At 38.7% G+C, this 16,922-nt stretch overlaps 1 protein-coding gene across 1 annotated transcript in view; it reads left to right on the plus strand.

The window, feature by feature from the left end:
* Positions 1 to 16,922, plus strand: part of LOC140236690 (tubulin polyglutamylase TTLL5-like) — a 119,510-nt gene that overhangs the window by 18,067 nt on the left and 84,521 nt on the right. The window contains exons 16-24 of the mRNA XM_072316648.1: positions 1,123 to 1,149; positions 3,902 to 4,119; positions 5,570 to 5,632; positions 9,544 to 9,633; positions 12,508 to 12,671; positions 13,333 to 13,864; positions 14,469 to 14,589; positions 15,699 to 15,845; positions 16,502 to 16,626. Of these exons, the coding sequence (XP_072172749.1) occupies positions 1,123 to 1,149; positions 3,902 to 4,119; positions 5,570 to 5,632; positions 9,544 to 9,633; positions 12,508 to 12,671; positions 13,333 to 13,864; positions 14,469 to 14,589; positions 15,699 to 15,845; positions 16,502 to 16,626 (1,487 nt within the window). The remainder of the gene's footprint in view (positions 1 to 1,122; positions 1,150 to 3,901; positions 4,120 to 5,569; positions 5,633 to 9,543; positions 9,634 to 12,507; positions 12,672 to 13,332; positions 13,865 to 14,468; positions 14,590 to 15,698; positions 15,846 to 16,501; positions 16,627 to 16,922) is intronic.

The following is a 16,922-nucleotide window of genomic DNA, read 5'->3' on the forward strand; positions in this document are numbered from 1 at the left end:
ATCTTGTCAGTGTAGATAAGATTTTGGTTAAATGAAGATGTCAACATTATAAAAATGAAGTTGCATTAAAAAAATCTAAGTTTGTGAATTGAAAAGATATGAGATAATGTTTTTTGAATATCATAACTTTGATTTTTGTTTGAGGTCAGTGTAATGAAAGAATTAAGATTTTCAGGTTTTGTACATGTGCTGTTGACATCCTTCAGGGTCAATGTTTTTGAAGAGCCAAGTATTTTATGTTTCCCCTGCACTGAGGAATTTCTATTATTATGGTTGAGGAGTGGCACTGCCATGCTCTTGTTCGTTGAACACTTTATCTCTATAACAGCCCCAACTTGCAAGATTGGCGCATTAGCACATATCAAGAAGCACATGCAAAGTGGTCGTTCACAATTACACAAATTACTGCATTTCTTTCTTATTACTGTCAATTTGCACAGCATGTGTACTGATACCAGATGATATTTGTTGTCCAGAAATAACCATCTGAATACAACTGCCTTTTATATTTGGCCCTGTTGCATGAAAGACTTGCTATTGCATTACTCACACACATAAAAAAAAGGAGGTCATGATGATTATAACAACCATGACATCATCTAGAAATCCTGAAAGCTGATTGGCTATTGCTGACATGTCTCTACTAATGGGAGTTATTTGTTAAAGCTAGCCGGTCATACCAGTGAGTCTGTAATGTCACAGGGCCAAGGCATTCCTTGATGCCAGCTGCACCAGAGACTGTGTGATCTCACCATCTGGAGTCTGAGCATGAGACTAATTCTAACATTCCAGTCCAACAGCATGTCACTGCACTTTCACAAATAGAGACAGATTTCTATTCAAAAAAAGTCAGCAGGATGTGTGGTTAGGTTCCCTATGGGACAAATTTGCATGTTTTGATTTTGTTTTGATTTCTTGAAGGGGGCACATTTTCATTCCTTTGTGCTCTACCGTGTGCTTGGTTTGTTGTCTCAGACGTATCCCTTCTTGTTTTCTTGCTGTTTTTATAATTTTCTGTCAACCTGGTCTGCATGTTACCTTCTCCCACTGCATGAATTTATTTTTGAACGTCGCCATTCCGTCTCCTGATTTCTCCATCCCCCCTTCATCCCACACACAAAGAAGGAGCGCATTGGCTCCGCTTTTCTGGTGAGTGTAGCAGTAGAGCTGTAGATGTTAGAAGTGCTTGAATGATTGCTCATGGAAATATTTTTGGGGGGACTTTCGGTCTGTCACATTATCAATTTTCCCTCGGGTGTGGAGTTGTGATTTGGGCCATTTTGAATAATTTTGTGGGTTTGGGGATTTTCTCTTTTCTCTCTCTCTCTCTCTCTCTTCACTTTTGACTTAGTATACATAGTGAAAATAGTAATTGTACTCTGGTGATGGCAATTTCATGCATGATTAGTAACTCATTTCTGTGTTTGAGACATTTAGCACTTACACTTAAAATATGTTTGATTCACACTCAAGCCATTAACTCATAGGAATTCAATGTAAGGGAAGTATATGTCTTCTAACAAAATTTCAAGTTTTCAGGATTCTTTCTGTGTGTGAGGTATGACCATGGTGTAGATGTGTAACAGAGCTTAAAGTTCATTTGTCCCTTTTGCTACCCTGAAAATTAGATTCTTTTCATAAGCTTGTAAATTGTAGAAGTAGGTAATCCAGACCTCTCCTGAGAATACTAAAACTGGAAACTTCTTTATGATGGAAGAAGAAATGATACTATAGATTTCCAGTGAATTTATTTGGACACCCCCCCCCCCCCCCCAAAAAAAAAAAAAAAAAAAAAAGAGAAAAGAATCAAACCGTTAATCTCGGTATAAAAGAAGGAGTGTATTCTCAGGTGACGTGGGGTTAGTTTTTCATTCCTTTCAAAAACAAAAACAAAAAACAACAACAGAAGAGTATTACCGTAAGATCTCATACACAGTGATTGGATACATTATTCTTCAACCGTCCAAAATTTTGTGATGTTTGCATAATGGATCATAAGACCTTTAATCCATTGCATACACGATTATTGTGAGGCTCATATTAAGTCTATTGGGATTTCAGAGCTTGGTAGGAAATGGGTTTATTTGAAGCATCAGGCTAATAGTGCTGTTGTATTTGTCTACATTTTTATCTGTCGTGTGTGGTTTTACTTTCAAAGGTTAATCTATATAAATAACACTTTGGAAGGTACCGAATGATTGGACATAAAAAACCACTTGCCAAACCCTGTGATTTTTAACAGATTTTAACCCATTGTTAGACTGTATGAAGTTGCAGTGGTTTGATTTGGAAGAAAAGAATAGTCAATACTTGTTGTCAATTTTGTCTTAATTGTGTCTTTGAGTTGGATTTTTGTGTTTCCTTTTCACATTACAGTGCACTTTCGGTATAACGAACACGGTTATAACAAAATGAAAATTCAGGCCGTAACATTATCCACTCTCAGTATTTTTATCGTTTATTTGTTCGGTGTTATAAGGAAAGAAGACTGCCGGTCCTGAGTACTTTGTTATAATGGGAGTCCACTGTATTGCTAATCCGAATGTTATGAATTAACACGCTTGTTTGTTTTTACATCTTATTTATTGGATAACAACAAAGCTGAGCTCTGTAATTATTATATAGATAAACCTAAGGCTTGTTCTTCAGATTATTGTTATTTTTGTTGTTGTTGTGGGACTAGCACTATGCAAATTATGGTATGAATGCATGCAGTTCCAGAGTGATACAAAGGATTGAGCTCATGCCAGGTTTCATTTACCTCGATGAATTGTATTGAAATGAGCTGATGTGACTATGGTAGAGCTGCTGAATTTTGCCAGGACAAATATCTTGCTATCATTGTAGATATGGTGTGAGGATATTGAAAGAAATTTTGTGGGTAGGATCATGCTTCTTATGCTGTTAAGCATATGCCTTGATATACAGAAAAAGAAATAGAATTTTCATGATCCTTTTTTTTTTTTTTTTTTTATGGCTCAAGTACAATCCTTCTCAGCAGGGCTATGTAAGAATTGCCAGTCCTGCCAAGATATTACTTTATCACTTTTGAGTAACATCCCCAATGGGTTGGTTACACCATGACAGTTCCATTGTCTCTCTGTCAAATACTCTATTTGCAGTGCAAACATCTCTTACAACATTACTGTTTACTCACACACACACACAGATGCACTAGGGTGATGCCATTCTTTCAGTCAGCATGGTGCATCTGTCTATGTGCAAACAGTATGAGCTTGATGGCTTGCAAAGAATAAATTGAATTCATATTTGAGAGCAATCAAAACAATGTACAGTTTGTTTAGGGCACATACTGTTTTTTTTCAGCAGTTAGTAAAGAGTTTCAAGAAGCTGTAATTTGTTGTTGTTGCTGTTGTTGTAGTTGTTGTTGTGTTTGTGTGTGTGTATGTAGATATGGTATTTGATGACTACAGTGTATTCTATTAGTATACTGGAAAAGAAAAATATTGGTGTGATCAAATTTCTGGATGATCTGTCATACTTCTTTATCATGAAACCATTTGAATCTTAATATCTTTGTAAAGCCCAGCTAGTCTCACCATTGAGTAGTTTAGACCTGAAGTTCTGGAACTTGTAATTGGGAAGGCAAGATCCTTATTGGTGATCAAGCTTATATGTTGTAGGTTTTCAAAACCTATGCTGTCACTAAGACTAGAAAATTCTTACTGCCCATATAGTATCAATAATGCAGTGCTACTGAGCTGTTACTATCAACTCCTTTAACCCGTCGAGGACAAGTCCCGAGTATACTCGGGCATTTGTCTATGGGAAATGCATGTTATAGCAAAATCAAACCCTCCTCAATGGGCGAACTCAACTTTTATCTAAGGTCAGTTCTGAACTGTTTCACCACTCTGCCCTCACCCTTTTCTCTCGTCAGCGCCAGCGGCCGAACTCGGCGGGGACGGTCGGCGGCAAGATGTCGCGCCCGAGCTCTGGCAGGAAGTCGGCCGCCGCGAACTCCTCGACAGGCTCGAAGGACGGCTCTGGGCTGACCGTCGAGGAGCGCAAGATAATCCTGGAGAGCAAGGAAGAGCACGCCCGCAGGGGTGGCTGGATGAGGATTTTCCCCACCCCAAACTCCATGGAGAAATATGGGTGAGAAGGCATCATCGTCATCATCCCTGGGCGATCTGTTTACTTTAGGAGGGGATCGTATAGTTTTGGTTGAGAACTAACTTCGGGTTTCTAACATTTTTTTGGTGAGATATTGAGAAACCTCTTATGAAACATAAAAGAGCATGTAATTCCAACAGGGATTCAAGGTTTATTTCATGAAAACTGGTTTTGAAATGGCTGAGATATCCAAAATAGACCAATCTTAATAAAAGGTGGGACCCACCTTTTATTAGGATCACTTTGTTTTACTTTGTTTTGGGTTGTCTCAGCAATTCCAGAACCAATATTCATCTAATAAGATTTGAATTCCTCTTAGAGTAGTATGCTCTGTATTATTTCATAAGTGGTTTCTGGGTATCTCACAAAAAGTTAAAAGCCCAATCCTCATCCCCACCAATACTATACCATCCCTTTAATCATAGTCAAACACTTGAAGGAAAAATGCATGAGCTTTTATTCTAGAAGTAAGAACAAATGAGAGCTGATATTTACCTGTCTTGGGTAATAAGCTGGGTGTATATGTGCACATACATATAGTTTTTTAATGAACCAAGTATTGGGATTTTTTTTTTTTTTTTAATCTTGTTGGGGAAGGAGGAAGATGATTGAAAGTTTGAAAACCTCTCACGTTAATTTATTTATGATTCTGTATTCATAGTCAGATCTCCTCCCACATACCCTTGGGTTTTGTGTTGTTGTTTTTTTTTTTTGTGTGTTTTTTTTTTTTGGGGGGGGGGTTACACAATTTTTTTAAATGGATGGAAAGATATTATTTATGAGAGGTGCTCTTCTCTCTTACTACTTTTATCTTGTGTGTTGGTTTTGCTTTAAGTTACTTTTTTCTATATTATTTTTCAAAACTGCATGGAAATATTTGGGCAAGACTGCATCTTATCTGCCATGTCTGTTTGTTCAAATAGGAGACCTCTTTTGTAACTGGACAGGGGGAGCTATTAGACAACATTGTCATGAAACATTTGTCTCTTTTCATTTGATAGAAGATGAGAGTTGAGTTTAGTCCACTTCTTTTGGCAACAGTGGTGGTATCGTGAGGGGAGGGGCTTGGGCGTTGAAAATCTGTGTAAATCAAGAGCTGGAAATTTGGAAGAACCCAAGATATACAAGTCAGATGTATCTAATGTGCATTTATTCAACACATTTTTTTAAGTGGGAGGGGATTTGATTGGTTCTAAAAGGTGCCTTTCTTATGGTTGTTTTTTATGTTTATATCTTGAGGTGTTTTGTCTTGATGACAGTTCATTGTGGGAGGATGTCGTGTTCTTGGGAAGGTTGGAGTAATGCGTGAAATTTCCTACAAATATTTGTCAATCAGTTGCAAAAGTCCAGCAGACTTTGCATTTGTCAAATTCACGCATGAGAAGCAATAACTCGTGTTTGCAATGCGCATTTTGATTTCACGCTCTCCCAGGTCACTCATGGAGAACAGGAACTCCTTCAACAGTACACTGCACTCCCGTCTCTTCTCAGACAAGTAAGCATTGTCAAGTATTTGATCATTTCCCTCCCCATTGCCTTTTCTCTGCATAATGAGTTGGAGTGTGATGCGGGATAATGAGATATATAAAGAGAAAACTGGGTTCATACTCTATGTGAGTACAGACTCTAGCTGCCTCTTATAACTAAACCATTTACCACTATTCCAGGCAGGATGGTTTACCTACAAATGTATGCTCCATCCTCTTGAGAGTATCCCTCATATTGTATTTTACTGTGATTTTGCTTTAATTACCATATACATGCATACAATATGCAGTATAGAGCAAGGGCCACAGAAACGTTTTTTAAGGTGGGGGGCTGCCCTCTACCCCCCCCCCCCCCATGCTCCATCCTGTGAGAGCATCCCTCATCTGTGTATATTACTCTAATTTTGCTTTAAATAGCAATGTGCAAATGATATACAGTATATAGCAAGGGCTGCAGGAGGTTTTTTTAATGTATTCCCCCCCCCCCCCCCCAATAGAGATGGGACCTTCAGAATATAATTTGGGTGCTGTGATTTTTTGTCTTCCTTTTTTTTTTTTTCATAGACAAAAAAAAAAAAAAAAGTTTGGGGGGAGGGGGCTGCCCTTCTGCCCCCTGGTTCTGCAGCCCCTGTATGGGTCATAATCTCTGTGTGTATGAACACCCTGTACCCATTCGTTTCATTTTACAGCTTTTCCGTTGGTTTGACGCACACATGTTTATAACTGCAGTATCTGTAATCCTCAAAAGAGTCTGCCTCTGCTTTGAATATATGTTTGCATACATATATACTGTATGTATTCACTGACGGCGTCACTAACCTGCATTTATATATCGTTGTTAGCGCTGTTTCTCAGACAGTGCGTGTGTTGTCGAGTTATAAACTGGTAGGCAAGTGACTGATCACCAGCAAACTTTGCCGTATTTCTGAAAAAGATAAGCAAAGCTTCACAGCAAAGTAACTGCCACAAATTGCTATGGTTATTTTGTTACGAGATGAGGATGCAGCCGTGGTGGTGGCTAGTTTATACCAGAGAGTGATGAATTTAATTAATATGCTCCATGTTGGAATTGCTGTTGCTGATATTTGATACATTTCCGGTGACAATTTCTTTTGAAACCAAAGTAAGCTGCCGTAAAATTTTAGCTTTTTCAGTCACTATACTTTGTAAAGACAACCCTTCCAAAATGGCAAAATGCTGTCCTTACCCTAAAAAAGAAAAAAAAAAAAAAAAAAGAGAAAAAAAAAAAATGGCCAGCAAGGATTTTTCATCAGTGAAACACAATCTGGTTACCTGAAGAATAAAGTCAGCATGTAGGAATTCAAATCCTTCTGGTTTTAAACTGACAATGCTATGTGTTGTGTTTTATAATGCACTGTTGCTGTATTATTTCAGATTTACACACATGTACACTATATCAAGGATGATGTGATTTCAATTTTCGGTACCTGTGAAACTGCAACACACACTCACAATCAGCTCTTTTTAGGTTGCTGAGCTATGAGCGCTATACGTGTATTTGAGTATCACTTAAATTCTTTGTAATGTGCCTTTTATTTATGTCAAGCTGTGTTCGATATAAGCAGTTTATGAATCTTGATTCATGTCAGTGTTAGCTGCAGTTTGCTGATAGAGAAATCAATCAGTTCAGCTCTGTTCAAATTTCTCCTTGCCTTTGCTTGATAGACTTTACAACTTTCTGTAAACTCATTATGTTCTCGCAAATTGGCAACTGAGCAAATTTTTTCACCAAATTTAATGTGGTTAATGGTAATGAATCTAAATATGCACCATAAATAACATTCTCATTCTCTTATTCTTTTCACGTGAAGCATTTTACTTTTGATTGGTTAACATCCAAAGCGTTCAATTTAAGATTACTGACAAACCAATATGTCACCGTGTTTCCCTCTCTTGATTTGTTAATTGATGCTTCAGTTCTGCTTTTGAAAAGGCACATATTTTTCTTATCGTTTCCTAGGGGAGGTCAGGGTACGACCTCAGATTCCAGATACAGGTAACCGAGCCTCTTGAGCAGCTGTCTTCCACTCATCCCCTATTTAACATTGTGGCATGACCTGACTCTTGTTGATATTTGGGTTGACAGGCATCATTAAATCCTCCGTGCGAAATGAAAACCATTCTTGCTCTTTCTTAACCCATTCATGCTAATCTGTTTCGTTCGAAGCAGAGGGAAAGAACCGCATGGAATTCGTGCAATTCATTTGCTTGGAGAAGCAGAAAACTGATGGTGGTTAGGCCAAAATGCCATGATGTCAACTCTATTCCTGCTCTTTACTGCAAATTTCTGATATCTTTATTTTTTTTTTCCTCTGCTTTTTGGAGATAGTGCATGGCGGGAACACATTTCTTTCTGTAGTTTGGGGGGATGTAGAATTGGTGGTATGGTTTCAGAGATGGCAGTACCAATAATGAATATGTTGACTGGTCAAATTTGTAAAATTACGGCAAATCACACAAAGCTTGTTGCAGAGTTTTCTGGTTTCTTCAAGAAATCATTTGTACAAGTGCAGTAAAGTTCATCTGTCGAAAGAAATGAAAGCTCATAAGCAAAATTAACTATACTGTGGAAAGCAGTTCCTGGCTCTGCCTACAGTGTAGCTTGCACAGTAGACCTTCATGAATACTGTAAAAGCGGTTACTTTTGTGTGAGTAATTTTTCACTCTTGGCCGGGTGAGATGAATTTAGCATGTTTTTAATTCTGCAGAATCAAGACATTTATTAGTGGAACATATGATGTGCAAAAATATTTGCAAATGCCTGAAATTTTTCACGCCATGAAAATTTCCACTTTTACGGTAATGTTTTGCCTTTTTGAACATGAGAGAAATAATGAGAGAAGGCAACAATGTTTTTGAGCTACAATTCTTGTCATAAGTTAAGTACAAGGAATGGCAGACATATTGAAATCATATGTTGGGATAGTTTTTTATCCAATTTCTAAGTTTATGGTGTGTTGGGTAGTGCTTAGGAATTAGTACTGACTGGGAGTGCCTGATTGTTATGGCTAAATTTTATGTCCTGTCATTAACTTCGAGTTTTATAACAAGCTTGTGTGTATTTCCATGCTCTTGCATGCTATAGCATGACAAGAGTTTTTATCTCCTTAGAACTTTTTGGTCTCTGTGACAAACTTCTGTCTAACAGAATACCAACAGTTTCTGTATTCATGTCAGTATTAACACCAGTGACTTGTGGAGTTGAATGTATTAATGAGCAAGTTTAATTTGGCAACTTCTGCAATAGTGTAGAAGGATTTCATAAGCATCTGTGCTTTGATGTGCAGCTTACCTACTATTTTTAAATCATCGCCATGTAAAAATTCTTGAAACAGCTAGACTAGTCACAGATGGCAGGAGATTGATCATTTTACAATTTTTTTGTGTCTTTTTTGCCTAACAAGTTGTACATTGGATAAATATTTGACTATTGAATGCTGCTGTTTTATCTTTTTTTCCTCTTTTTTTTTTTTCTGGCCTAGCCATAATCCAGCAAGCAATGTCTATTTTAAAATGTGTCCTTTTTATTTGCATAACTTCATCAAGTTATCATGCACACTTACTGAGTTTACGCTGTCAAGCATTCATTTCATAATAATCTCTTCCACTGTTGATATCTCGCCCTCCTAATCTTCCCCTCTGTTGGCCCCACTCCCCTTCCCCTATTCTTGCCCCCTCCCCCTATTGCCCCCTCCCCACCCCATTAACTCCTCATTAACACCATAACCACCCTACTTCTCCCATTGTCCCTCCCCTTCCCCTATCAAGCCACCACTACTACCCTTCCCCTGTTTTCCACCCCCACCCACCCATCAACACCATGGTAACACCATAAACTTCTTGATTCCCCGCCCCCTCCTCCCACCTATTACCCCCACCTACCTTTATCCCCTCACAGTTTAAACCCTGTAAGCACCCATTACTCCACTCACTTTCAGAGACCTTCATCGGCCCACTCCATCTTGGCCGGCCTGTGGGCCGGGGTCACGTAAGTTTTTTCGCACCATTGACCTTCCCACCTCTCAAAAGTGCTCACCCTCGTTTGAAAATCATCTTGGAGGGGTTTGTTTAACAAAACTGTGCCCATTTTGGCGTTCAAAATGACAACTCAAGCAATGAGTACATCCTAACCTTGAGTGGACAGTGGTGGTATACATTAACTTAAGATAATCAGATGTGTTCATCTCATTCCCAAATCAAAACATGCCAACAGAAGACAAGTACTTGTTTAAATGAGGTCCACAGGAAGACTCAATGGACTGATTGTTAATCCCCATAACATGTCCTTAACAACTTAAAAGATCCATGTGAGATTTCATGTCATTGGTCCGGTGATGTCTGGTCAAGTGATGGACGTGTGATTGGTTACTCGTCTTTTCTTTGTTCTTTCCTGGTTTGCATGGAGTAATGTGCAAATGCAAGTGTTAATTAATGTTTTTATTTTCATCCTTACAGCGTTTGTCTTTTTTTTTTTTCCTCAAAAGCTACAGTTTATGTTGTTCCCTTTGTGTGTAACTCTGTCAATGTGCTTATACCTTCTGTATGCATAATGATATGCATGAAGCTTGCATTCATATTATTAATCTGTGACTTCCATTTCTTGATGACTTGTGCAAAGTTGATGACATGCCTTTCTTATGTCAAAGCTCAATTGCAATGTTGACGATCAACTGCTTCTGTCAACATTTGACAGTGCTTTAACAGCATCTAAGAAGTTGCATGCAAACACTGCTGCACGTTTTCTTTTTTTGTTCTTTCACAGTCTTGTACCTATATTTTGTCTTTTGTGCACTCTTCTTGTTGCTTTCTGCAAGTGTAGATAATAATAAAGATAATAAAGAAGATGTTTGTGTGACAAAAGTGTCACTATTTTGTACATACGTGTAGTTACTGAAGTCCATATGTATCATCTACAGTTCCACCTCGATTATCCGGCCATGTCGGGACCGGCGCTCATTCGGATAAGCGAATTGGCAGGATATGGGAGACACAATGTTAATGTATATACATTTGTAGCCACCGTCCAAGCTGCCGTCCCAGTGCACTGGCAGCTAGGCAGGTAGCGTACCCCGCAACGATGGTGTAATCTATGCTAGCCTGCGCAAAATTGTAGTCCCTTCTCCACAAAAATAGATTATATCTTTATGTGAAAATCGTACATGTTTTACCTCATTAGATATTGAGAAACCTATCATGCACATCTTATGAAATTAGTGAAATAGATCCATGAAAGTCACTGTTTTTTCTCAATTTTTGGATGAAAAAAAAAGTCCTTCACTGCGTGAACGCGTCCGGATAATAGAGATTTCCGGATAAAAGGAGGCCGAATAATCGAGGTCGAACTGTATATTCAATACCTGTCCTTGGCACTGAAGCTGTCGCAATAATTTCTAGAAAAAAAAAAAGAGGTTTTTCTTTTGGTGGGTTTTATTATTATTATTTTTTTTTTTTTTGGGGGGGGGGGTGAGGGGGGATTGATACTAATTGGAGGACAGGAATATCCTTTCTCTTGTCATTGTAAGAAATAATGCTTCCATGTTAATGAGTATTAGCTGCATGGAGCCATAAAAGTACCTATAGGAATGTTGGAGTGTAAATGTGACTTCAGAGTCCCTACAGACACATCAAAGTATGTACTTGGGTAGTTTTTTTTAATTTTTTTTATCTTTTTTTTTTAACCCTCATGATAACCAGTCTTGGTCTCAAGCCAATTCCTCAACGGTGACCCTCAGGTTCACATTCTCTCCCACTTTTGATTAATCATACCTCCTATTTATCTTGTCATCCTAAGTCTGTCTGGAGATGTCATAGGTACACTTGTCAGTGGTTGTGGATGTCATAACTGTCTTTTTAATGCATGCAATAATAATGTTCATAATTGGTCTGTCATTGTGAGATACATTTATTTTGTGCTGCCTGTTACGTACTTCCTTAGGACACAGCAAAATAATAAGTAAACCACGTGGCGTTCAAAATTGACACTGTTAGACCAAAACAAAAAAAAAAATCTGAGGAAAAGCAAACTTTTTTTTATGAGAAATAATTTTTTTTCTATTTTTTATGTAAAAATAATTTGATGATGTAATAATAATTTGATGCTTTTACTACTACAAGATTCATTACAAAGCTCACATCAAGCAAATTAAATTTCAAATTGAACTGTATGTTCAGATATTGTATCTCACTAGCTGCATGTTCATTAGTGTCAGTTCAGGCATGGCATCTATAAGCAAGTCCAAAAAGAGAAAAGACAAGAAGTCACATTTGCGCAAAAAACAACAACAAACAAAATGCTCCATTAACCCATCAAGTCCCCAAAGCCATATTTCTGTCTCTTTGAATTCCCTTTCATTTGCCCCATTTGTATATATATTCTATACATAATGCTTTCAGTTGCAAAGTCTTCAAGAGACATTTCAAAACCATATGTATAGCTGTTTCTTAAATTGGCAACACAAATCAGAAGGCTAAAATTCACATTTCATGTTTCTCTTTCAAATGGGCTTTTTTTTTTTTTTTTGAGGGGGGGGGGGGGAGGTAGGTAAATTTCTCTTGCATTTCATGCAGATCTTCATGCAGATTGAATGACCTGATCGAACTACAATAGTGTAGTTCTACCTAATATTTCCCCATTGTAATTTATGCAATGAAAATCGAAGGTGCCAATTTGAGGATGTCACGATAATTTGTGCTGCAATATTCTCTAACAGGACTCGCTTGGTCAGAGTCATTTAATATTACAGTGTATATCTAATGCAGGTAGAAACGCCTTGATGAAGTACTTGAGTATTAATCTTGGCTAGTTCTCCACACTACCACTAAAGTTTCCTCTTTTATTCACCCCTTGTTGCCATGGTAACAGGAAAGTCTCCCACTCCATGATACAAGAGCTGCAGGAGCGCGAGCTGGAGGAGCACCTGGCCCAGCTGACCCGCAAGCTGACCACCAAGGACAACTCGGTGGACCGGCGCAACCTGCGCAATAAGGTCCGCAACCGCTTCCCCGCCACCAAGAGGATCGCTGTTGGTGAGTCTGATCACTTTATGGAGAGTCTGATCACTTGATGGAAACCGAAACCCAAATATAAATGTGGATGGCATGAAAGCAGCAACATCAGTAGAACACATCAGTGCAAGTGTGAGGAAAATCAGACAGTCAACTGTAAAAGTGGAAATTTTCACAGTGTTGAAATTTTTGCGCATTTCTCGCAGCGAGAAACGAGCACGAAAATAAAAGCACACGAATATTTTTTTTTTTTTTTTTTATATGTTCCAATAGTTGATGTCTTGATTCCGTGGAAGTAAAAACATGCAAAACTCTTATTATCTGGCCTAGCGCGAAAAATTAGTCATGCGAAAATATCCACTTTTACAGTGTTCTAAAGTTATGAATTTCTAGAGTTTCAGTGCCATCGCTGGATAAGGAGATTATTACAATTCATGATGTGTATCAATTCTCCATTTTGAGCTTCAATGCTGGAAGATACACAGTAACAGTGAAATTACATTAAAGATGACATATAGAGCATCTTGAAAATAGAAGGATAGCACATTTTAGATTCAACGTTTGTAACTAGTTCTGTTCATCTGTGGAATCCCCTCCAACTCACACATTTTTATGTCCATGCATATTATGAAAGAATTTCCCATGCCTAGAAGAGTTGAATTGTGCTCTCCTTCCCTACCAGCATCAAATCCAAGGAGTACGGTCACCAGCACCAGTGGCAACAAGTCTGAGAGTCGGCCCCGAGAACCTCTTGCCCAGGGTAAATTGGACACACTACCCCAGAAGGGTCAGACTACGAACTCTCAAGCACAGAGTGCAAACAGTGCACAACCAGCTGCCAACAAATCAAATGTGGCTGCAAGTTCAATGCAACCACAACAACAGCAACAGCAACAAAGGACATCAAATTCTGCAACGTTGCAACGCCCGTCGCAAAGCGGTGCTGCAGGAAGTCGGAGTGGCAGTGGTGACGCCACATCAACGGCTCAGACAAACTCCTCATCCTCCAACTTGGTGCAGGGAAAGCCCCCCTCGGGTCCCAGCCAGGGGTCATCTGGTGGGGTCAAATCAGCCAAGGAAGGAGGTGTGCCTGAGGCTAATCACCATGGCTCCAGGATGGTCCTGGAGGTGCAAAAGCCCAAGGGACCGACTAAGGAGGAGATCAGAGAAAAGGTCAATGTACCAGACATCTTGGACAAGGGTGGAGATTTAAGGTACATTCATGCTTTCAAGTTATTACCCTTTCCTGCCAAGAGACACTTAGGTCTTGCTGTCGATTGGAGAACTTAGAAATGCATATTCCATTCATTTATTAGTGTCAATGATGTCATAAGTTTTACTGAATTCTAATAGAAGATGTCAAACAATATTTGACAAGAGAAAAGTCACTTTCATTTCAGGGGTCCTCCTAAAAGGTAACGAGAGAAGTTTGATAAAGGGGGATTCCACAAACTTAGAACTGGATAACTGTAATGCAACACACCTGTGCCATGTGAGAGAGTTCTAGTAATGAGTCCATCTCATAGAAATTATTAATGAAATGTCATACCCCAAAGTTATGATCTCCCATCTTTTAAATTCAAAGTTAAATAAAGGAGAATTCCACAAATTTGAAATTAGGTAAACATAGTGTAACAGACCTGTGCTAAGAGAGACAGTTCTCTTAATGAATCTACCTCAGAGAAATTATTAATCAATTATTAAACCCCAAAGTTATGATCTTTGACTTTTTTTAATTCAAAGTTGCTTGTCATGAGGGGCCACTCAATCAGAACACATGTGTTTACCATGATTTCCTGGTACCAATCCACATTTCAGCAAGCTGCAGGCCAGGCACGCCTTTGCCACCTATCTGTTGCGGGTCCAACAGAGGCTGTTGACGGAGACTAGCAAGCCGCCGGAGAAGCTCGACGAGGTGGATCAGCACGACGAACAGATGGTGAGACTTTCAAAAGGCCGTAACCCTCATTTGCAGAAAAACGAACAGAAAGAAGAAGAAGAAAAAATAAAAAGGACTTCCAGTGTCATTCGAGTGTCATCCGAATCTTTTTGTGGCTCTTTAATCTCCTTTCCCCACCTTTTACACTTGGGTCACACCGATTCTCTTTGTAGAGTAATGATTTCCAGATGAAGAAGCACTGCAGCCTAATTTACTAATTTAAAAGAAAATAGACAGACCTTTCAAGTTGCATTAAGACTTCAAGGCAGATCATTAAAGTCTGTTTATTCTTGCGTTTTGTGCGTGTCGATATCAAGACTTTCGACCATGTACGAATCTTTGTGGCGATTTGTATGTCAATTATGGGTGCACGAAGACAAGGTATACTCGTCACAGCTTCTGTAGAGTATAAATAAAGATAACATGGACGGACAAACAACTACACCAATTTAGATCAGCTCGGTAGATTAAGGGAACAGGAATAGTTGACATGTACATAAGAATGAATAGAAGAAAAAAGGCACTAAAACAAGTAAAGTGATGTTAAGTTCTCCTTGTTGAACTGTTCAAAGTACTTCACTTTTCACATTGCATGATTCATAAGAGGCAGACACTAAATTCACAATTACTGTTAAAGTAGGCTTTAATGTGCACTACTTGAATACATTCAGTTGCCAAAGAAACACCATGGTGTCTTGGTGTGAGTCACAGCTTTGAGAGACGAGAAAATGAGAAGTGCACGTGAGAGTTGGGAGGATAAGTGTACTCTTTATTCGTGAGTCATTCTGATATATATATATATATAGAAATGTACAAACAGTCATTTACTGATTCGATTGTATTAGAATGAGGAGGCAAAGTGTGTTGCGGTAAGTTTACCTGGAAAGTGATCAATGATGTTTATGTGAGTGTGTTGGGCAAACTAGCGGTTAGATGGTGGAATGCTCGCTGGCATGGGAATGGTGAAGAGTGAGAGGGAAGACCAGACATAGATGGGATTATGGTGATAGAATTATCTCGTTCGATGGTCTGCGGATACTACAAAGACCCACAAGCTCTGTTATGTGGTGAATATGAGTCACTGTAAAACCTTGCGTGTTCTCTGACAGGACCTGGTCCTGCGGTTCCTCAAGAGGGCAGCAGGCAACCTCCAGCAGCAGTTCAAGGTCATCGTCCCCAGTCGGAAGCTGCCCATCCATGACAGGCGGCGCATCCTGGCCAAGCAGCTGGTGGACTTTGTCCAGATCTACAGCAAGGTGAGCTTTTAAGAGCAAAGTGAGAAATCATGCAGCCTGTACACTGTCAATTAAAAGAAGAAAAAAAAACCCCACGTGGTGAGATATCCAGATAAACTGGATAAGCAAGTCATAACTTACTTCATCAAATAATTTGGAGAATGGGAAATCTATTAGACAAAGATATGAAGCTAGTAGCATTGATATATATTGTTTTGACCCCTCATGCAAGCCTTTCTCTTTTTTTGTGATGTGTTTATGTTGACAGATGATCAATTACATTAATTTTCCAGGTGACCTTACAATTCATCTTCATGTATTTATGCTGGAATCACATCATTATACAAATATAAATGTTCAGTTTTGTATGTATGTATTTGTCCAGATGACTAGATAGATAGATTAATAAATAGATAGATAGATAGATAGATAGATAGATAGATAGATAGATAGATAGATAGATAGATAGATAGATAGATAGATAGACATTTCTTTTAAATTTGTGGAAGCTTCTTTTCTATTCTTTCAGTCACATTTGTACTTTAGACTCATATATCTACATCTTGCTCCTGTAGATGAGGAGCAATTGAGATAAAGAAAGTTGAGAGACATCACCACTTTTGCATTTTCTCTCACAAAAAGATCCTTTTCACATCTCTTTGATCTGCACTTTGCAGGAGACAGACCAGATGGAGGTGAAGAAGACAAAGAAGGCAGCAAAGCCTCACAACCACCACCAGTTTGAGGAGGATGAGGAGGTTGTGAAGGAGGAGAGATTCTCCCAATTTGTCAGCGTGGCAAAGTGAGTTGCAAACCAACCCGACCTTCACCTTGTTTGATTACTAAAAAGTAATCACCAGTATCCTTCAGGATAGCTTAGTGGGTCAGAAAACGGACATAATTTTGTAACGTTATTATTCAAAATGAAGTAGCAATTATACAGGGTATCTCTTCTTGCAGCTTTTCAAGTACGACTTCATTCAGTAGAGTTTGAGTGACACACTTCATACAAATAGCTGTTGGAGTCAAAGGGAGCCTTAGATTTCGATCTCGGCAGAATCTTCAACAGAAGCAAAATGACAAACATAAGAGTAAGCG

Source organism: Diadema setosum, chromosome 1 (genome assembly GCF_964275005.1).
Source record: "Diadema setosum chromosome 1, eeDiaSeto1, whole genome shotgun sequence".
NCBI lineage: Eukaryota > Metazoa > Echinodermata > Echinoidea > Diadematoida > Diadematidae > Diadema > Diadema setosum.